The 22,307-nt window shown below is 35.7% G+C and overlaps 1 protein-coding gene across 1 annotated transcript; it reads right to left on the bottom strand.

Annotated features, from left to right (window-relative positions):
- Positions 1-1,973: 1,973 nt before the first annotated feature.
- On the bottom strand, positions 1,974-22,035 carry prlrb (prolactin receptor b). Its single transcript, XM_044111422.1, has 9 exons — positions 21,770-22,035; positions 17,428-17,584; positions 14,774-14,906; positions 11,997-12,166; positions 7,902-8,068; positions 6,771-6,912; positions 6,575-6,671; positions 3,671-3,740; positions 1,974-3,568 (listed from the first exon to the last, which is right to left on the bottom strand). Exons 2-9 carry the CDS (start codon positions 17,486-17,488, stop codon positions 2,843-2,845), a joined length of 1,566 nt encoding a protein of 521 aa, XP_043967357.1. The 5' UTR covers positions 17,489-17,584; positions 21,770-22,035; the 3' UTR covers positions 1,974-2,842.
- Between the last annotated feature and the right edge of the window lie 272 nt (positions 22,036-22,307).

The following is a 22,307-nucleotide window of genomic DNA, read 5'->3' as shown; positions in this document are numbered from 1 at the left end:
TTTTTTCTAGAGAAGATTGCCATTTTACAGTCTAATGGAGCTGAATAAGAAAATGTCTGTGGTACTCAGACTCTTTATATGATCCGTGCTGCTAAGATATAAAATGCAAGATTTTCAAGAAATATGAGACAAGATGAAACTGTTTCGATTTTTATTTTTTGTCTTGTAATGTTCGTCATTTCAGCTGAAAGCTAAAGTCAGATTTCTTTTTTTTCTTCATTGAATATACAGCTTAAAAGTTCTCTAATTATTTGCAGACATATCATAGTCCTGAATAAAGTATGTGTGCATAAAACTATTCTTGGTTTGAGTTTTCTGAAGAAGATAAGTTTGCACAAGAGGAAAAAAAACTGTCGATGTGTGAAATAATAAATTTTTGATCCAGTTGTTGAAAAGTTGCCATTTACTGCCTTTTACTTTTGTTTCTGGAAATTCTAATTTCTAGAAATATTGAATATATACAATAAGAACAATAGAAAATATTAATGAGAAGTACACTCAATACCTGGTCTGAGCTGCTTTTGCATGAATTAGTGCATACATGGAGCAATCAGTCAAGGTGAGGCTGCTTCAATAGCAGTATTTAGCTCTCCTGCTCTGTGGAGTCTGGTTTCTTCTAGTCAGTTTTAATGACTTTGCTGGCCAATCGAGAACAAAACATTGTAGTGTTTGAATCAAGTGAAATGAAAATAAACTTTTCCACAGAGGGAACCAGGAAAGCAATGACTAACACTTGAGTTCTTATAAAATCTTATTGAAACTTTGTTCCTCTCCTTTTACTTCTTTTTACCCTTTTTCCTTCCACTTAACATTCCATCAACATGCTTGTACAGCACTCTGATGTCTTCACTTCTCTGTGTTTAAGTCAGGACATAATGTGACCATGCTTTAACAGTTGTGTATTAAAATAATATTTTATACTGATCAGGTCTTTTTTGCCCAACCGAGTCCGGCCAAGACTGAGCCCCGATCCATGTAAAAAAAAAAAAATTAGAAGAAACAGATTCACAATGTTCCTTATTTTTTTTATTTTCTCCACCTTATTTATAATTTAACAGAAAAATGCAATTTTCGGTGCAACAGTTTGAGTTAAAGCAAAAATACAAACATTGGGCAACGTGAAAAACTATATTTACTGTAGTCCACAGCGGTTCGCCGGCAGCTTTGCGCATGCGTGATTCCATTTCAATGTGGAAACGGGTCAAGTGCCGCCGTAGGATTCTCTGTTATCGCGAGAACAAACTTATTCAGGCGCGATTTAAACTGCGTTTTGTTATTTAATGGAAACACTGCGATTGAGATTTTTTTTAATTGTTTACGTTAGCAGAATATCGTGAAGGTTTTGTGCACATTTGTAATGGAATCACAGCTCAGTCCACGACTGAGACGCTCGTCTGATATTCGGTATCGATCATTATAATTGACCTAAAATAGGAACAGTTTTGTCTGACCAGAACCAGAACCAAACATGGAGAAGCAGCATTCAGCTTATTTTCAACACAAATCTGGAATAAAGTTCCAGAAAACTGCATAACAGCTGAAACACTGAGTTTCTTTAAATCAAAATTCTGTTTAGAGTTGCTTTTGATTAATAATAACTGGAACATTGATCAATATATTTGATGTACAGTGTTTTTGATGATGGCATTTGACAAAATGTAACGTTTTTTGCTTGTTTATGGTGTTTTTATGGCACTTTGAAGTGGCTTGTTGCTGAATTGTGCTTTATAAATAAACTTGACTTGGCTTAGGATACGCCTAAGCTGCAGAGTATCGCTGATAAGAACATATTTGGCATTCATGGACCTGTTGACCTTCACACTCCTGAACAAGGACTGATTGATTGCTATTCTTTTTAATCTCAAATATTTCACAGGAGTCCGACAAAAAGTGACAAACCACAACTTATTTAGGTCAAATTCACTTTAAATTAATAGCAAAAATAAACTCTTTTCTGAATCAGACAGCAGAAGTGTGAGAATAACTTGTTTTTATTTGTGATTCGACTGAAATTGAACTCTCATCCAGTGGGAAGAAGAGCTGAGCATGTTAGCTTCTCACATTTTGTCACCACAATAAACAAGTTAGTGCTGTTGATACTCTGATGTAGAGTGTAATGAGACCGAAAGCAAAAACTAGGCAGACAGGTTTATCAGGTGCACACTTCTCAGACAAACCAGGCCTGCTAGGACTTACGGCACGCAGACAGAAACAACGGACAATATTTAATAAGTTTACTAACTGCAACTCTTTTTTTGCTGAAGTGCTAAAGATGTATCTTCTTATTTAATGAAAATATAAATCAAACATTCAGATTGACAGGAGTTCTTGCAGAATGACATTTCTGTAAGTGTTTGAAGAGAAGTAAGGAGTCCATTTAAAACTCTTTTTGAGTCTCTCCGCTTTGATTTGAACCTTTTAGTTTCTGCTGTATTAAACATCAAGTTCCAAAAAGCTACTTTCAGGAGCAGCGGAGGGATTTTAGTTGTTAGTTGGGTCATTTTGACCCAACGCTCCTCTTTGGATTACAGTGAGAGTCTGAACTCAGTGATAATATCCCACTGGTAAATGTCACTCTACCAGATCCACAAAACTTCTCAGTTTTTAAATCCTTTTGACAGCGTTGAGCTGCTGAAAGTTTAAATGGTGTACAGTGGTCAAAGCAATTGTCCTTTTCCTCTCTGATTACAATAGATAAATAAATTCCTCTCTGGATAGCAGCTGCTGCATCCCATCCATTTCAATAATGTCTCGTTTGCTGCTGATAGCAGAAATAATAGCACATGGCATCATCAGTGTCCTGCGCCTCATTACAATCAGTGAAGAGATTTCCTTACTTCTGTTACTTAACAGAAAACGAGGGAACAGAATCTACGTATCCGTTTTCGATCATTTTCGAGCAAAACCCTTTGCAGACATCGCTCTCATGAGGCATTATCGGTTTCTGATTGGTCCAGTCGGTGTAGTGGTCTTCTTTTTTCTTACAGTATCCATCGGCGGAGTCGCCTTTCTCCAGGAAAACCACGTCGCTGTTCACCTCTTTGACCCTGCTGTAGTCGTCTGGCACGCTCACCTCCCTTTTTACCTCCACAGCGTCTGAACCGTGAGGAATTTCTTCATTGAGGATGAGGATGGTGTCGCCGTTCACATCTTTCACCCTGCTGTAGTCAGTCAGGGTTGGATGCTGCTGGAAGTCCACATAGCTGGTGTTTGCGAGGGGTTGGACGGACGCTTCCTCCCCACTCAGACATTCCTGTTTCTCAATTGAAAGATTTATTGACTCCGTGTTTAAAAAGTTGCTCTTTGTTTCCTCTTTGCTGTCATCAGTTTTTTCCCAGGTGTTCAGATCCACAGTCGAGTCCCTGCGTTGGGTTTCTAAACTTGAGTGTAAACCGGCACAAATTATGAAGATATCTTTCTTTTTTTCTGATGCAAAGGAATCAGTCAGCAGCCATTCGTCGCTGTCTGACACCAGCAGGAAGTCCTCAGCCTGCTCCATCCAGGCCGCCATGGGAGGAAAGTTCTGGTTCCCAGTCAGAGCGTTTACCACATCTTCTGATTGACCACTCTGAAAAGTTGAAGTAGGACATTATTAAAAAGGCAGAAGCAGTTTTTAATTTGTTTATGTTTATGTTTTTTAAGCAAACAAAATGAAAAAGCGCATTGTTACCTTGAGAAGATGAACATCGACTCCTTTTATCTTTGGACCAGGAACAGGAGGGAGGAGACGCTGCTTCACACTGAGTAACAACAAAAACAATATTCAACAAAATTACATTTAAAAGCACAATAAGAGTTTATTGTCATCTTTATTATTTATTTAATAAAGATGAACCCAAATAGATAAACTGTTTTAAAAACAAATGGTCTCAACTGTAAGTAACTGTGATTTTCTCAAATAAAGAGATAAATAAATAAAGGGAGTAAAGAAAGCGGGAGAGTAGGAAAAGAAGTAAGGAAGGAAGAGAGAGAAAGAGAGGAGAGTAAGAAATGAAAGAAAGCAAGGAAGAATAGAAAAAAGAACAGAATAAGGAAAGAAAGATAGAAAAAGAAAGTGAGGGAGGAAAGAAGAAAGAATAGAAAGAAATAAAAGAACAAAAAAGAGAGTAAGGAAAGAAAGATAAACAAAAAAGAAACGAACAGAGTAAAGAAAGAAACAAAGGAATGACAGAAAAAGAGAGGAGGAATGAACAGAAGGGAGAAAAAAGTGGAAAGAAGAAAGAACGAAAAAGAACTAAAAGAAAAATTAAATAGAGTAATAAAATACAGACAGAACAAAGAAAGAAATAAAAAAAACTAATGAATGAAAGAATAAACTAATAAACAAACGAAACTCTAATTTAAAAGTACGACTTTGGCACTTTGCAGTCTTTATCTTTTCTGTATATCAAAGTTTTGTCAGATATACAGACTCTCATCAACGAAACATCAAAAAATGGCTACGTGTTGCAAATGGTCCAGTCAAATCCCAGAACTCGATCTGGGATTTGACTGGGATTCGGAAAGCTGAACCGAAACAATGTGAAGAAAACTACACTTTTATTATGTCAGGTTAATAATATTACTGACCCTTTGCACGTGACGTCACGCTCTCCAGAACTCCGTCATGACGGAGATAAAAACAACCAATGCGCTCCTTTAAAGCTAGTCTAAAAACAGACATCTGTAACTTAATACAGCTTCTATTTAGTTGATTTCAATTTAAAAGTCGGCCATCAATAATATTGACTGTCAGCCCTCGGTGTAAACACTTTTTAAATGGTAAGACGATTAACGTTCATGTACTTCATAAGTATGATTAGAAAGACATCAGACCAGTGACGTGCGGTCAGGGGAGGCAGGTGAGGCAGTGCCTCACCAGCCATCATGAAAAGAAAGAAAATATATAATCATAAAGTAATTTAAATTGTTATATTCATCCGGTGGTTTGTACTAAAAAATATTTATTTTTCATGTAGCTTCACCAATTTCGATTTTTATTTGTTCAAAATCGCTGAATTTTCTTATTTTCCCATTCAAATGCTTGGAAGCGATGCCGGTGAGGCAGCAGCGAGCTCTGCCTCACCTTGGATTGCGCAACCCCTGGCTCTGCGCTGGCTGCTAAGCGGAGAGAGCATGTTGCTGTACGGCGTCAATAAAATGGTTTAAACAAATTTAATATGTGAACTTATTTCCAATAATTTAGCTTATGTATATAATGTACAGTGCTGTTTGTCACCAACTGTGTTTGTGTAACGTGTTTCGTGTAAAGAGCGATTATAAACGGCAGAGAACAGGTTCGAGGTGAGGCAGGCAGTTCTCTTGCCTCATGGCAGGGGGCGCTCAAGATCCCAGACGTTCGTCTTGTTCACTCCTCAACTGCCGAGTAAGTGACAGCGAGCTAGGCTAAACGATTTGGGAAGCAAGTCAAGTGCAGCGATAGATTATAATAGAGATAGTGATTTTTTTCCTCTCGCTTATCCCGACTTTCGACATGGATGACTACATTACAACACCAAAAAAGTTTTCTCAAGTGGACTTTCAATCGAAGCAGGAGATAATATGTGTGTTTTGTGAGCTACAGTTTGTATGTGTAAGGATGCAGAAGTGAAACATAACCTGTAAACTGCTGTCAATCTATGCATCTGTTTGCAAATCTGATTCTGATGACGTCAGTGTCTCACCAGCTATGAACCTCACCGCACGTCACTGCATCAGACATTACATTATGGAGTGTCTAATCGTTAGTAACCATGGAGACAATGCCGCACCTCACGTAGCCTAGCATGTATGGAAAAAAACTGGTTAGCATCTCTTATTTTGTGGGTTTTTAAGACTTCTTCCGTGTAAGAGGAAACGCCGTTTATGACAGTGATATAAATCATATGGTGTAAATTCAGGAAAAGTCCGTAATTTGATCCACACGACAGGAGGTTTGGGTCGGTTTCTAAGCTAGCTAGTTCAAACTTCTGTAAATATAGGGTGACCAGACGTCCTCTTTTTCCCGGACATGTCCTACTTTTCAGACCTAAAAAAATGTCCGGGGGGAATTTCAAAATCGTCTGGGATTTTGGTCAACTGCCTCAAAACACATTACATAGCTTACAGTGCATTGTGATTACATTGCCACTCCGTTCCACTACTCCATTCCAGGTTTCTTTGTATGGCAAAGAAATCGGCAGCACATGTGTGTCCGCCGATTGTACCCTTCCCCCCTCCCCTGGTCACCCTAGTAAATATCACCATCTATTAGCACCAACCAAGTCAGTGATATTCACAGACAAATTAGCTCGACTCGAACAAGGAGACGCATGAATAAATGGCAAAAACGACTTTGGAAAACACTTTCAACTGCTCTGTTCAATATTCTCGTCCCTAACTTCCGGTTTCCATCACGGCGCCTGATTAAGTGACGTAGTTGCAAAGCGTCAATAGAATATTTTTGGTGCTGGCTTTCCTATTCAATCTTCTCATCTTTGTTTTGAAAAACAATAATAATGTTTTGGGGGTTTTTTTGGTAGCAAAAATTTTTTAGATAATGTTTTGCTACAGCATGTCCTGATATATAAAACCCAAAACCTTATTTGATACTTACACTTTCCTCTTCAGCACTAGGATGTACATAGCCGTCAACAAAGGAATCAAGGAGAAAACAAAAACAAAAATCCAGGAGTATTTCTCAAGCTGATGATCTAAATAGAGAAAAGATTTTAAAAAAGCAAATATTTTACTTCCAGTTACCCCAGAAGGTTTACAGTCTGAGAAGGAGGAAATGCGTTTTTAATACTTACGTTTAGGAATTTTAGCAAATATTATGTTGCTCCACTCACTCCATTTTCCGTGGTCTAGATTGCAGCGAACCTGAACCATGTAAAGGAGCCCATGCTCGACGTTGTGAAAATTGAAAAAGGTTTGTCCACCTATATGTACCATCTGGACAGAACATAGAAAGAAAAATATACTACAGGTTGTTTAAAGGTCACATATTGAAAGCAATGTAAAATCAGAGTAAATTTTGACAGACTTTTAAAGACATTATGAAGAAAATTATTCCTTACTCCCATTTCTCTCTTTTGTTTTCTTTCTTTTTTCCCCTCACTCTCCCTTAATTTCTTTCTTTCACTCTTTATTCTCTTTTTTCTTTCCTTAGTTTTCCTTTATCTTTCTTTTATTCTTTGCTCTTCCTTTCTTTCATTCCTTACTCATTCTCTTCCTTACTTTTTTACTTGTCTTTTCCAGAGTACATGCAGAGTTTTAACAACCTGACCAAACATGCTGGAGCTCTGCTTGGGTTGCTAGGTAACAGAGCAGGGCTTGACTGGGGTTACTAGGTAACGGCGGAATGCCTGTCAAATGTGACTTAATAATCTCAAGGTCTTTAAATTTTCAGACAACATAAAACATTAACTTATTGCTACAAACAGTTGTGTGAGGTTTTATAAGCACTTGTGTTGTTTTTAGGAGTTGAGACCCAAATGGAAGCAGAAAAACAAACATTTTATGTAATAGGTCCCTTTAAAACATATATATATATTTATATATATAATTTAGAACCTGAGAAATATGGACTAAATCACAGCATACTGATCTATTTAAGAATAAGCTGACGCTGACTTTAAATGGAATCCTATCAAATATGTGCCATTTTCAGTCAATTTGCAAAATAAAGTAATAACAAAGTATAAAGTTCTGAAGCTGAAGGCAACAAGACTGACGTAAGGAAGATAAAAGTTCAACAATATTTGGTTATAACCTGCTGGGGTGATTTTAGTTCGACCCAGAGACCAATTAGTCTGTAAATGATTGTGAGACAGATAGTAGAACTTCACCTTGAGGGCCAATTCTTTGGGAAACTAAGAAACGTACAGAAGCCTCTCAGCTTTAAGCGGCCTGGTTTGCAGTCTCTCACATAAAACACTCACCTCCCACTCCTTGCTGTCGTTTTGTTTAACCCTCAGCTCATATTTTGGGGAAACCCAGCCAGTTCTGACGTCCACGTCTGGAGGACTTTTCCATTTTATTTCAAGAAATGGACTGGGAGCGCTGCTGTTCACCACCATTGTGACATTCACAGGAGGGTCGGGCTTCACTGCCGGCCAAAGAAAAAAAGGAACAAAGTCAATAACTGCATTAAGTTTACTGCCTCTCTGCCCATTAGAAAAGAAAACCTAATATTAAACTTAATGGGATAAGTTTAGTTAGTGTCTTAGAGCTGAGTTATGACAAAGACTAACACATCAAATATTGACCAAATCTGAGTTTTAATTACTCACAATCAGACAAGTATAAGAAAGTGGAACTAATAGGAGGAAGGACAAATATTAGCACAACAATATCTGCATCAGCATACACCGCAAAAACAGAAAATCCTATTTTGGTCTAGTTTCCAGAGTCAATAATTCTGAATGATGAAAAAGTACTAATTTTACTAGCAGATTATTTCAACAAGACATTTTCCCCATATTATAAGTGAAATAATCTGCCAATAATCTGGAACAAATAGTTTTTCATCAATATTAAGAAATTATTGACTTAAAGCTATGTAACTTTTATTAAAAAATATATTTGTGGTGGCGTAGGGGATAGCACGACCCACATTTGGAGGCCTTGAGTTCTCGACACTTTCATATAAGGGACACTAGAGCCCTCTGGAGGGGAGAAAAAATAAAAAAGAATATATATATATATATATTTTATTTATTTTTTTTCTCTTCCAGGAACAAAGTCCATATTTTCTTCCAGTGCTAACTAGAAACAACCAATCAGAGCAAAGAGGCAAGTCTTTATGCTGTCAGTCACAATCTTGTGTGGCACTCATCTCCTCCCATGTCAAACTCCGTCCTTGCTATTCATGCTATGCTGCAGCTAGCATAGCATGAATGCTCAGGCTAGTTAGCTTAGCCACAGATGACTGCAGATTAAGTATTTTTCTGCAATGGCAAGTTGTTTCTCTGGTATTATATTTAGCAGCAAGAACATGAGATAAATTGACAGCGCTAAGACCCTCCTTCTGGTTCTGATTGGTTGTTTTTGGTCGGCAGTTGTAGCTCCGGGAGGAAGTGGAGCAGCTTTATCTTTTCACAGATTATCCGTCTCATCCCGAACCGTCACAACATGATGACAGTTTTAAGTAACAGTTTTAACAAATATGTTAATGAAAGTTACACGCTGCAACTTTAAAACAAGGCCCTATAATCTGCTGAAAAATTATTTGCAATTTTTTTGTTATTTGTTGTTACTGAAATATTTTCAGTAAAACTAGACCAAAACTACTTGGTAAGATTTTTTTGTTTTGTAGTGTAAAACTGCACTTAAAATATGTAAAACAAATTCTCCCACTTAAGAAACAGATCTCCGCTTGGTCTTCATGATGCTATTATTTGTCTAAAAAATATCTTAGCATAAATCCAGCTGTACTGTGAAGGTCTGACATTAAATTGCTTTCATATAGCTTTCTTTCATGTTATTAATACATGTTTCTCCTTCTTATTTTGGCAAGTGGAGAAGACAAGCGGGTGAAGGTGTGGGACTATATGCAAGGAAAAATAACCCACTTTTCACTAACTGGGTGATTTCTTTGCATATGGATTCAGTGCAGAAAATAAAAAAATAAAATCTACCTAAATAATGCAACTATTAGCTCTAATGAGACAGAATTGACATGTGCAGCCACCTTTATAACCAAAGAACGGTGGTGAAATCTGATCTGTGATTGTACACAACATGTAGAGGGCTTGAACCTGTTCTACCTCATTCTGTTCTAGTTTTCTTTGTTGCCTTTCTCTCGTCTCTCAGTACTTTTCCATTCCTCCCTGCGCTCAAGACGGCAGGGCAGCCAATAAAACCGAGCCAATCATTAGCTCGCTATATCAAGATAATTCTCAACTGTGTTGATTTCTTTCTGCTCAAACTCATAGTGAAGGTCAACAGTGTTTGTATCCTGAACTGACATTTTACTTTTTAGATTCATAATATTCCAGGGATATTCTTACAAAGGACTCTGAATTTACCTCTTATAGACAAAAACATCACGACGTGAGAACAATAATAAGGATTTAATGTTGCTAGTCATAAACTTTCAATAGTAAGCTAAGAAAAAATAACAGTTTTAGGAATCAAACTTTTACTTCACTACATTTCACCTTGTATTACCATTTTCAACTATTTTTTTCAGAAATATATAGATTAGTTAGTTAGTTGTAGCCCTACATCTTTTAGTAAGATGTAGGGCTACAACTAACAATTAGTCAAGTAATTGATTATCTGAATTGATTAATCAGATAATAAAATGCCATATTCTGCAGATTTTTCATTCCACCACTTCATCCTTTAATATATGCCATATATGCAACACATTAAAATATGCTAATTACTGAGTAGTTTATTTCATTTTTTAAATGTGAAAATAAATATTTTATTCCCTAAAATTCGCAACATATCATTCCTTGAGAGTACACTTGATCATTCATAGATTGATTAATGTTTGGACAGCAAACTATGCATAAAACAATCACACAACCTGTTTGGCAGTATTTAAGATCTTTAAAACAAAAAAGATGCATGTCAATAAATAATTATTGACATGCATCTTTCAGCCATATTGCCCAACCCTTAAGAAAACTGTCAAGGTTATTGAGAACTCAGATAATAAATAACCATGGTAAACCATCTGATTTGTATTTTACTCCCAAGTAAATTAGTGTTTAACTTTATACAATCTAATTGTAGATGTTTACATCATTCACAGAACAGCATGGACATCCTCTCTTTATTGTAACAAATGCTCCATTGAGAACTCCATGTTCCTCCCTTAACTTATTACTCACTTATCACAAAATTAATTTGTTGAAACAAAAATCTCTTTCGTCTGTCACCACCATATCTGTAAACTGTTGCACAGTTATCTTCTACGTGCAACACTCGTTTTGTGAACTTGATTGTCATAACGGTTTCAAAAACTTACGCTGCGGTACGATTTTTTATTGTTTCAGTCTGTTGGACCTAAATAAATAATAAAGCCCTAAAACCAGATTTTCTTTACCTCCAAGGTGGAATTTAAAGTTTATATTATGAAAATATTTGTGGATAGACATTGTTATTCAGACTGCTAGCCCATTGTCCCTCTTAATTTCAGTTGACTGTATGTTTATTCAGTCGTGTCTTTGTATTTGTCCTTGGTGATATGATTACTTAGTGCATGTTTTATTTGTTATGGGAATTTTACAGCCCTATTTGCAGCAGTTGTAAATATTGTAATGTTAATCTACCATGCTTGCTTAAATTAATTTTAAATGAATGTTTTCAATGAAGGAGCCAATGAAGCCTTCAGTTACATTTTTAAGAGTTTGTGAAATGTATGTACGTTTATGTTTTTATTTTACACTTAATTGTGTTATTGAGCTTAGATGCAATTCATCGTTTAGTTAAATGTGCTACCAAAATAAAGTATATTCATGTTACATTTAGAAAAAAAAACTTGTAAAATACACTTTAAGAGCTCAAAACCTGTATCAAATTCATGCTGAATAAATTTATGTAAATTTCTGACATTCATTGAATATTTAGTTTTTTTTCCTGTTTTTTATGTAGGTCAGGGGTCAGAGGTCAGTAGTCTGCGGTTGGTATAGCTAAACAAAGTTGTTTAGAGCCCCAAAAACTACATGACCCTTTAAAACAAGATAGCAGTTTTTAAAATATGCATTAAACTTTCGTTTTATTTTTAAATTACAGAAAAACTACTTTTGTTTTTTTAATATCAAACTTTTTCATAGAAAGGAAATGAACACTAATGTTTATATTTTATATAATTTAAAGAAAAAATTATTTGCATCCCAAAGACAATAAATAATTAATAAAAAAAATATTCCCGACTCTACCAGTTTAAAAAAATCTGCCAATTTGCATTTGTTTATTATTACTGTTGAATTTTTAAAATTGCTAAATTGTTATGTTTTTTTGTTGTTTTTTTGCCAAAGTTAATAAGAGCCACAGGTTGCAGCCTTGTGGCCTCGACTTACCATAATCCATCACATCCTGTATAAGGAACTGTGCCGAGGCGTTCCCCAGGGCATTTGTAGCCACCACTGTCATGATGTACTCAGCCCAGAAGGAAGTGTGCTTCTTATCAAAGAAACAGGAGTTTTCTCCTGCAGAGACGTAGTCCGGACACTCATAGACTCCTTTCAAACTGTAAAACAGGAGAACCAGACCTTTACTGGGCAGAAAGTGGAAGCGAAACTCTGCTGCAGAAACTTAAAGAAGAGAATGTTCTGCTATCAACCCTTTCACTGTAACCAAAAATTCATTCATAAGCATTTAATCAATGAAATCAGCACAGCTGAACACAAATCTTTTACATGGACCATTCAAAAATATTAAAGTTTATGTCTCCAACCAGTTAAAAAAGATAGATTTTCTTTATAGGATGTTCAATATTTTGTTATAAGATACCAAGATTATTCATAAAGCATGGTGAAACAAACAGTGATGCACATATGTGACATGTTGGCTCCAATTTTCAATAAATGGTTATTAATTTATAACTAAATTAATAAACTGTCAGAGGAGCTACTGTTTTTTAAAATGTATATTAAGGAATTATTTACTTTAAACACGCTCCTACATCTTGGTGAAAAGTTACTTCTAACTTAGTTTGGTATTTCAAATGTACTAAGATATTTGCATGAGAATACTTAGTAAGATTTTGTGTTTTTGCAGTTTAGAAGAAATCAGCAAGGAATGGTGAGGTAAAAATGAAAGTAATATCTTTAAAATTTAACAAAAGAAAAAAACCCACACAAAGGCAGTGAAGCAAGAACTGTGGGTGACATATTCAGGTTTAGAAGTACCAACTAAAAGTCTGAACCAAACGTGAAGCAAAGAGTGATTCAACGTCACAGTAATCAAAGTGTAAAAGGGTTTAATTTTTACAATACTATGGGTGAAGTTTGTCAAAACTCTTTTATTTATTCTTCAAATTAATTTTGTTTAGTCTAAAAGATGATTCCCCTGACATCTATTGACATTCACAAGTGCTACGCTGCTTTTGACAGTTGGTGGTTACCATAACAACCAGTAAGCTGTTTGAATGAGAAATGATTACGCCATCTTGAAAAAATGGTGTAGTCACTAGAAGAACTGAGCTTTCTAACTTTTGTATGCAAAAAAATAGTTTTTAAATAAAACTGAGCATAAAAACAAAACAAATTGTTTTAAAGGAAATCGATTCTCTAAATGGGAACTAAGTCGAATTAACAGACTTCTTGTCTAATAACCAGGATGAAAAAACCCTCTTTTTAATAATGTCATAAAGACCTTTGAGCAAATTTTATGAGATAATATGTGTCAATAGTTTTGAGCTGCAAACAACACAGAAAATATGCAAAACATCTGTAGGCTTTAAAAATATCAAGCACCCAACAAAAACATGAAAACTACTTAGCAGGAACAGAAGACAGTCTGGACTGTTAGAAATCTTCCTATTTTAATCATAAAAGAGGAAAATTGTGAAGTCGTTGTGTTTACAGTCGATATGGAATTAGACATTTATTATGGACAATTACTCAATAGTTTCAAAGCGGGTTTTGTGATAAGATCATTTTTCCAGATGATCAAATATCTTAAAATGTGACTAACAAGCTGCCCTAATCTCTGTCTAAATAGCATAATCTTTACAGGCACTTTGCAAAATAAACGGTACAATTTAAATCCAGAACTATAAAATCAGAGCAAACCAGTCATTTACAGATTTAAAATTCAGTTTTACACTCAGATTTGATCCTGGGTATAATACAGTTCTGTCAATAATATCTAAGGAAGCTCAGTCATTGATTTTTGCAGCAATCTGTCATTCTGAGCAAGCATGTGACGAAAGTAAGAAAAAACTCCCATTGAAAAGGAAGTGTGGATGCTATCATAAAAACTAACTGTAAAAAACAAATATCCAAATAAGCTGCTGCTGGCCAGGCCTTACAACTCAGCATATACATTTCATAAAAATGGCTGCAAACAGACGCGCCATTATAAAACTGCCTTTGAAAAGACAAAGTAGAGCCTCCTGCACAACCATCAACAATGCAACAAGTGGTTTCTGTATGGTAAATCAACAACAAAACCAGCTGGCCAAACTTTGTTGCTAGGTGAAGGGCTGGGCTTTGCTGGGGTTGCCAGGTAACAGGCTGGGCTCCACTTGGGTTGCTAGGTGAGGGGCAGAGCCTGCTAATTCGTGAAGTTACATTCTAGAGATTTTTGAGATGGCCATTTTCCAGACACCAAAAAGCATTAATTTATTGCCCAAAACTGGGTGGGTGTTTTTTTAAGCACTTGTGCTGCTTTAAGAACCCATAGAGACCCAAATGCAAGTACAAACACATGCAAAATGTGAATTTTGCATAATAGCTCCCCTTTAAGCAACAATTACTAATATTATTGTGAGGTCAGAGCAGCTGAAGCTCTCACAGATGAGTTCAGGCTTTTAAATGAGGATGTGAACTCATTCACCAATAAAATATGTGCTCACTTTTTACCCACAGAAGGACTTGGTAGTTTTGATAGTTCAGCTCATTTATGGAGCAACTAAAAATGTGTCTTACTTCCATCATTGCAGCTGATAAACTTATCGGGAACTCTAAGGGCCATCTGGTGGCCTTGTGGCTAAAACAAACAAAATATACAGAGAGTATAAACCCCAACTGAGAAACTGTGCCATATGCCGCTCCCCTTTTTCCCATCGTCTGTCTGAACTGTGACCTGCTGATTCAAGACGAAAAGGTCAAAATATGTAGAATATACTGACCTTTCTATCTCGTAGAAGAGGCGGTATTCAGTCGGCAGATCTCCATCAAAGCCTGGCTCCCACCAGCAGGAAAATGTCTCCTTCTCTCGGGACCTGCAGTCAAATTGCCTGGGACTCTCTGGTGCAGATGTACCTGGGCAACAAGAGTGGCAAACAAATTATGAATGCTAATTCCCACTCTGGGTCCCTGCATTATGAGTACAGCTGTTTATAAGTCACCTCATGCAATTATGTATGATTTGTAATCTTCAGTCAAAGTTAGTTTGTAACCAGAGCTTTCTGCACATTTTAAAAGTGTCACCTAGTTCTGAAGACGTACTTTCTTCAACATATAATAAACAAAAATATGCTTTTATTATGTAAAATCTATCAGTTTCTTTAAACAGCACACAAATTAAAGGTGACAGCATGAAGTTATTTTCAGACTAATGTTGTCAGAGGCCAAACTGTATGATGGATGTAATGAAAAGCCAAACATAAAAATAAAACATAATTTTAAAAAATTGAAGTATTAGACTTTTTAAAATAAATAAAAAAGTCATGGTATTACAAAAAAGTCATAATTTTACAACTGTATCCTCTTTATTATTATTATTATTATTATTATTATTATTATTATTATTATTATTATTATTATTATTATTATTATTATTATTATTATTATTATTATTATTGTTGTTGTTGTTGTTGTTGTTGTTGTTGTTGTGACTTTATCTTCATAATTTTACTTTTTTATTTCCCTAGCCTGGCCCTGAATTTGAGGTAAATTTTTATTGATAATATTATTTTATATTATCAGGAGGGCCATGGAAGAAATTTAAAAAAATAAATAAAAATACAAGACATAATGAAATTTTAAAAAGTTTTACAAGAATAGTTAAAATAATGAGAATAATTAAAAATAGTAACAAAAAATTAATTATACCACAAAACTTCTAAACTATCTGAATTAAAAAGAAATAAAATAATGTATAAAAAATCTGAATAATTCTAGAAGAGTATTGCTGCATTGCAAACAGAGTACATATACAGTAGTTTTAGCTGCAAAAGGTTAAGTTTTAGTTCCGGTTTGAACTGAAAAATAGCCAAAAATTTTCAACAAAATAATTAATTTACAAAATGTATTTTTTCAGATTGACAAGAAATAAGAAAAGTAATCCAAAACCAAAACTGTCAGTAGTGAATTTTTAACTGCTAACTAGAAAAGGACCTGTCCACTTTACTGCTGAGTGATTTATTTTAATTAGCTGATCTTTAACACTGTTGAGTTGTATCCTTTTCACGTCCTTTTAGCCTGGGGTTGGTACAAAGTCTTTGATTTTAAAGTAGTTCTATTTTGATGATTCTCTGATGGATCTGTCTTCACATAAGTCCATAAATTCTGTAAAATCCAACACAGTTCTTAATAAGAAGAAAATTAATTTATGTAAATGTCATTAATTACATGCCCTACATCCAAGATTATAGCAAAAACAGCACCTCAGATCAGTGACTGGAGCCACAGAGCGCTAGATCTATAACACTCAGAACGTAGAAACAGATGCTGAAAAAGCTTCAGTTGTTTTGTTTGGCAATTCATGATGTAAGAATATATGATTCATTGGGCCTTATTGTATGGTCAGGTATAGAACTAGGAAGTCTTAGATTGCTTTTCTGTCAGTGGTGACCCCAAAGGGAGGGTTAGCGGGGGCCATAGCCACCCCAGAAGAAGACGTTTACGTTATAGAGAAGCATGCAGAGTAATTTTTTTCAATAAAAATGCAGATCCTAATAATTCTTCTAAATTAAAATCAGCACTTTCTTCTTTGATTTCCAATTTTGACTTCCAACCATTCACTTCCTGCTAAAGAGCCCCCTGGTGGTTGAAGAAAAATTCACAGAAAAGCCGCAGCGGGCTACAAAGTTCAAAGTGTGGGAAAAAAGTAGCAGCTTTTTCCAAAAAATACGGTACCTATATAAAGTAAAATCAGAGAAACTGATCATTTTGCAGCAACAAACAGCTTTGCTAGGGTGTTTGTTTTAAAGTCTAAAGGAGACAAGCTGTAAAGAGGTTTGTGAGCTACAGAGAGATGTAAAGATAAGGGAGAACAGCAATGATCGGTAAAATATGACACTATGTCGCAACACAGCGCCATTGTCCTGAGTGGGAGAGAGGAAGTACGAAAGTCACACAGAGATAAATGTCAAGGTAGCCCTGAAATAATCTCCATAAAAATGGAAAACACCAGCTTCAAGTGGAGGCTATTCAATCCATCTTTTTCATTTCTCTATGAAGCAGATTTGAAAAAACTTTGAGTTACAATCATATTCAAAAGTTTGTAGTTCACTCAGTCAGAGCACACGTCACACACACCCTTCTTTTCTTTCTGCTCTTTTGTGATCTATGGTTTCATGGAAAGAAACTTGAGTGTTTAAACTTTGAAAGATATTTAATCTGTTTTGATTTTGCAATTCAGTGAGTGGATTGTGAATACAGAGTAAAACAAACCACTTGCTACGATGGAAAAACTGAACCTCAGTTCACAGAGAGAACAGATGTACTACAAGAAATATAACTACTTGTATTTAGATTCTGCCTTCATTTCAAAAATAAAAATAAAACAACCACTTTCAACACAACCTTCTGACAAAATGAAAATCAAATGTTAACTTACTGGTGCAAACTCCGGCTGCTGACAGCACACAGAGCATAACCAAACCGAGGTGCGTCCTCATCCTGGCGTCACACACCGACACAGCCAAGAGAAACCAGCAGCATGTCCTCAGTAAAGTACTGTAAACATGGGGCTCAGCTGCGCGCCTTGTTTACACCTGACACACAGAGACATGCAGGGAAAACATCACATTTAATTCACACAATAATGAAACATGATATTCAAACTGAAGAGTTGGGATGTGACGGGATTACAGGAACCTTGAAAAAAGTGAAGGTAGAGGCCTTGACTGCTAACTGAAGACAAAAATACAAAAATGTTCAGTCACATTTCCTGTTGTGCTTTAAATACGACGTGAGTGAAAGTACTAGAGAGATGAAAGCAGGGAAGTGCTGCTGCACACTGCTCAGTCAGCTGGATGAAAGAAAATTATGGTGTATTTTACGATCACAGGTGGACAGAGTACACAGAAATTGTACTCAAATAAAAGTAGCTTCAATATATTTCTACTTAAATAAAAGTAAAAAGTAGCCATCCAAGAGATTACTTAAGTAAGAGTAAAAACGTATTTGTTAAAAAAAAATCTACTCTAGTACTAATAAACTGATTAAATTATACATAATTTAATATTTAAAAAATACATAAGACGGGGGCGTGCTCCGGTGGCGTAGAGGTTAGCGCGCCCCACGTTTGGAGGCCCCCAGTTCTCAACGCAGCCGTCGAGGGCTCGATTCCCGGACCTGGCAACATTTGCCACATGTCTTCCCCCCTCTCCTGTCAGCCTACCATGAAAAAAGGGACACTAGAGCCCACAAAAAGGACCCCCTGGTGGGGAAAAAAAAAATAAAAAATACATAAGACCGGGCAAAATGTGAAGTTAAGTGGAAATTTTGGTACTTTAGGACCCAAAATGGCAATAATTCATAAAAATAACAACAAATTACAAAATCAGGCAAAACAAAATTTTTCCAAATGAATTTTGTTCAATATAAAAATGATGCAACTTTAACAAAAACTGCAACTGTGTGTCTGTGTCTGGTGAATTTTTGGTTAAAACATGTTTGCTTTTCATTCTATCTATTTCTGGATAAAACATCCAGAAATTTTACTCAAGTAAGAGTAACGATACTTCATAATAACATTACAGCATACAGTATAGTAAAAAAATACTTCTAAATTTAGTTACTCAAGTAAGTCTAATTGAGTAAATGTAACTTTGTTTATGATACTTTTTATGATTTTGAGACCCTTTGGGGACAATAAACTTTCTAAAATCCGTTTTATCATTGAAAACATTGTCACTCTTTCATTCATCGGCTGGTTCTGTTCAATTTCATTTCCAGATCAGACTTTCCTGTGAAAATTTATGGAAGCCCTAAGGTGAAATGGAGAAACCAGAGTGCCTTCAGTCAGAGGCTCCTTCAAATTTGTTGTTTTACAGACTGCTGCTTCCTGCCAACAGCCATCAACATCTACAATAACTCTGAAGAATTAATGAGTTTCAACACCATTTAATTTTCCTTTGGGATCAATAAAGTATTTTTGAATTTTATTTTTTTTTTTCCTTTTGCGTTACATCGCTAATTTTTTTTGTTCTCTCACAATGTTGTACTAGTCAGTTCATGCAACATCTTGAATACTGAACGTCTTTCTGCTTCCATCTATGGTTTTTCCTTGTATGTTAATATCTTGTTAGTGTAATATTTGAAATTTTATATATTTTACTTTAGAATACAAATGCACCACAAACCTATGTGCAAAATGCAAAAGTAAAACAGGTCAACCATTCTTTCTCTTTCCATTCTTTCTAAGATATAAACAGAAACTTTCCATGAGAAAGTGAGAAAAAAAAAATACATCCAACCTATTTGGACTATTATTGTCTAGTTATTTTCACGGGGTAATAAAGTCGTCTGACAGTTTTGTGTTTTAGTCTGAATGATTAATAAAGGAGCGTTTTCATGAGCAGTCCCATCTCCACCTTACACAAACAAACATGAACACACAAGTAGATCAATTTTCAACCAGTTTCTGTACCAAAGAGTGAAGAATGGAGAAACATGTTTTAAAGGTGTACATATACAGACGCAATTTTAAATAGACACCTGTTAAAACTATGAGTGTACACAAAATAAACCAGGACGTATTTGTTAATTTATTGAAATAATGCAAAAATAAAATTTTTTGCCTCTAGGGCCCTCCGTAGAAAGTAACTAGATCCTGTTTGAAAATGATTGCCCATCCTGTTAGATCTCAATCTGTCTTTTCTGATCACCAGACAATAAAAAGACAATCAAATGATTTTAGATGCTCCGCTAACCCAGCAATTAATTAATTAATCGCAAGATAAATTAAAATGACCTTGATAATTTTGATGTTTCATAATTTTTAAAGTGCAATTTTGTTTACAAAGACTTCATAACCCAATTTATTTAAGGTTTTGTTTTTGTATAGTTTTCATTTCCTTTTTATTTATTGTTTTTGGTTGTTAGATATTCAAAGTTTATTAGGCTTTGAAAGGGTGGACTTGATGTGTTATTGATATATTACTTGAAAATGGTCTCAAAACAATAATAATGTTGTTTATGGGAATAATTACTGGGACAATTTATCATCCAGCAAAATTTGTTATTGTGACAAGCCTTCATTCCACTGTGGCTACCAATAACTTTCTAAAGACATTAGCTATGCTTTAAAATGTTTATAATGTTTACATTTTCCCAGATACGCATAACACTTGTAGTAAGGAATATTATTTTCCATAAAGTGATTTTTTTAAAAGGAAATGCATTAATTAATTTTTTTAGTTTTCTTATTTAAAAATATAAACAAATATAGAAAAACAAATTATTTTGTTTCAAAGAGCCACTTTGCTTTAGTGGCACTATGCAAATTTTGTTTGGCTGGATTGAATGCAAAAACGGCTGTGTTACAATTTTAAGTTAAATTGAGTCATCACGTTGCGCTATAGGGATAATTGCTACACTGTGTAGTTTCTTGATTAGCATGTCTGACAAACACAGATTCACTTGAGATAACATTATGTACTTCCCTATTCCAAGGAGTTCGTGTTAATTTAGAGCAGGGGCGCCCAAAGTTGGTCCTCAAGGGCCGGCCTCCTGCATGTTTTAGGGTTAGGGTTACCTGGACCAAATGAAGGCTCGTTAGAAGGCCTAAGAAGAACATCGACATGCTGAAAAGGTTGTTACTACCACCAGAGAGAGAACTGAAACATGCAGGATGCCAGCCCTTGAGGACCAACTTTGGGCACCCCTGACTTAGATGTTGCAGTTCCAGATAAAGACACACACAGTCACTGTGGGCTCTGAAATGCCGACATTCAAGCTGCATATTTATGTCAGAGTGATTACTCTGCTGCTTGTCCCACATGTTTCTGCACTTACTGGAAATTCACTGACTCAAAGGGAAAGTAGCTTTTTCACAGGCTGACAACCTTGAAAGGTGTAATTTGTCTTCCTCAGGAGAAATATAAAGTATATGTACAATGATGTATGTGTGTGTGTGTACCTTTCTGAACATTTGTTCTGTATTTTTTCTTTCTGAGCCACAAACACAGCAACAACAAACTCAGTCTTGTGTAACTACACCTGCTCTGTCAAGTTTCAACAGGATCGCTTCCTGGTGCGTTAGGCGGGCCCTGCATGAAGCTATATTTCCTTATTCCCCACTCTGGGAGCAGACGAAACAAACCGTATGTAAAAAATAAAAACAAATGTTAAACTGTCAGTGCTTAAGTTGTTTCAGCCTTAAACCTGAAACTATTTAGTAACTGAAAAAAAGATAGTTATTTAGTGAGGATCTAAATTATAGCCATTATATTTGACGTTGAAAAGCACATACTAAAAATATTGTTGGAGAAATGGTCACCAAGGAAACATGCTGCTCTATTTATTAACCTCACTCCAACACAGCAGCCTTTCACATATGATTATTTTATTCTGCTTCTTGGTTAGAAAATATATTTACAATATCCATAATAACACACATTACTTCCTTTAAATAATCTTTACTAAGTATTAATGTGATGGCAGAAGCATTATTTTAAAATCAGAATTTAATCTAACTAAATTCATGATTACAGGACACTCAGTTATAGTAACCCCTGTGATGCATGTCACTACATGGTGTTGGATTACATCGTGTTGCTTAAGTTAAGCCTGCGCACGCGTCCACACTCACGCGCACGCACCTTTTACAGAAAAACATCCCAAATTATTGGTAAACAGGTGATTATATAACTATTAAAAATGCGCTTGATCATCATAAACATTTAAAAAGCAGTTTCTCTGTTGTATTTAAACATTTCAGAGGAGGGACTCACCGCTTCGCAGGACCGTGGACGATCTTTATCAAGGTCTTCCTCAGATGTTACATCCCTGCGGAGGACCTGCTCTCACCTGGCAACCCCCTCTGAGCCACACGACTCAGGTATGACCGCTTAAGAGGAGCCGGAGAGGAGAATCACCGGGAAGGGAGGAGCTGCTGGCACGACCTGCCCACCTGAGAGCCTGCGGAGATGGCAAACACGGCGAGATTCGTCACTTCGCCAGCTTTTCCAAAGAGCTCCAAACACGCGCTTTCACTTTTGATGCTGTCACTTCATTTATGTTAGATGTTAAGTACAAATTAGATATGAAAATAATATAATCTCAAGCAATCATTCAGATATGATAGCCTACCTGTTTCAGTCCGCCGAGAAAAGGCGGATGGCTTTGAACGCATCGCAACCGCAGAAGAAGGGTGTGTTTTACCTGCGTGACTGTTGCAAAGCTACCAGACAGGAAATATTTAAAAATTTTAATGAGTTCATCAGTTTGACTCTGATGTAACTGATAGTTAACGTATTTTCCCTTCCTTTA

Source organism: Gambusia affinis, linkage group LG03, assembly GCF_019740435.1.
Source record: "Gambusia affinis linkage group LG03, SWU_Gaff_1.0, whole genome shotgun sequence".
NCBI lineage: Eukaryota > Metazoa > Chordata > Actinopteri > Cyprinodontiformes > Poeciliidae > Gambusia > Gambusia affinis.
This window is presented reverse-complemented; position numbering and strand designations above follow the sequence as displayed.

Coding starts and splice junctions, on each gene's coding strand:
- prlrb (XM_044111422.1), bottom strand. CDS start 17,488: ATGAGGACGCACCTCGGTTTGGTTATGCTCTGTGTGCTGTCAGCAGCC. Junction 14,907..17,427: donor AGCAGCCGGAGTTTGCACCA/GTAAGTTAACAT, acceptor CTTGTTGCCCAG/GTACATCTGCACCAGAGAGT. Junction 6,672..6,770: donor ATTTGCTAAAATTCCTAAAC/GTAAGTATTAAA, acceptor TTCTCTATTTAG/ATCATCAGCTTGAGAAATAC.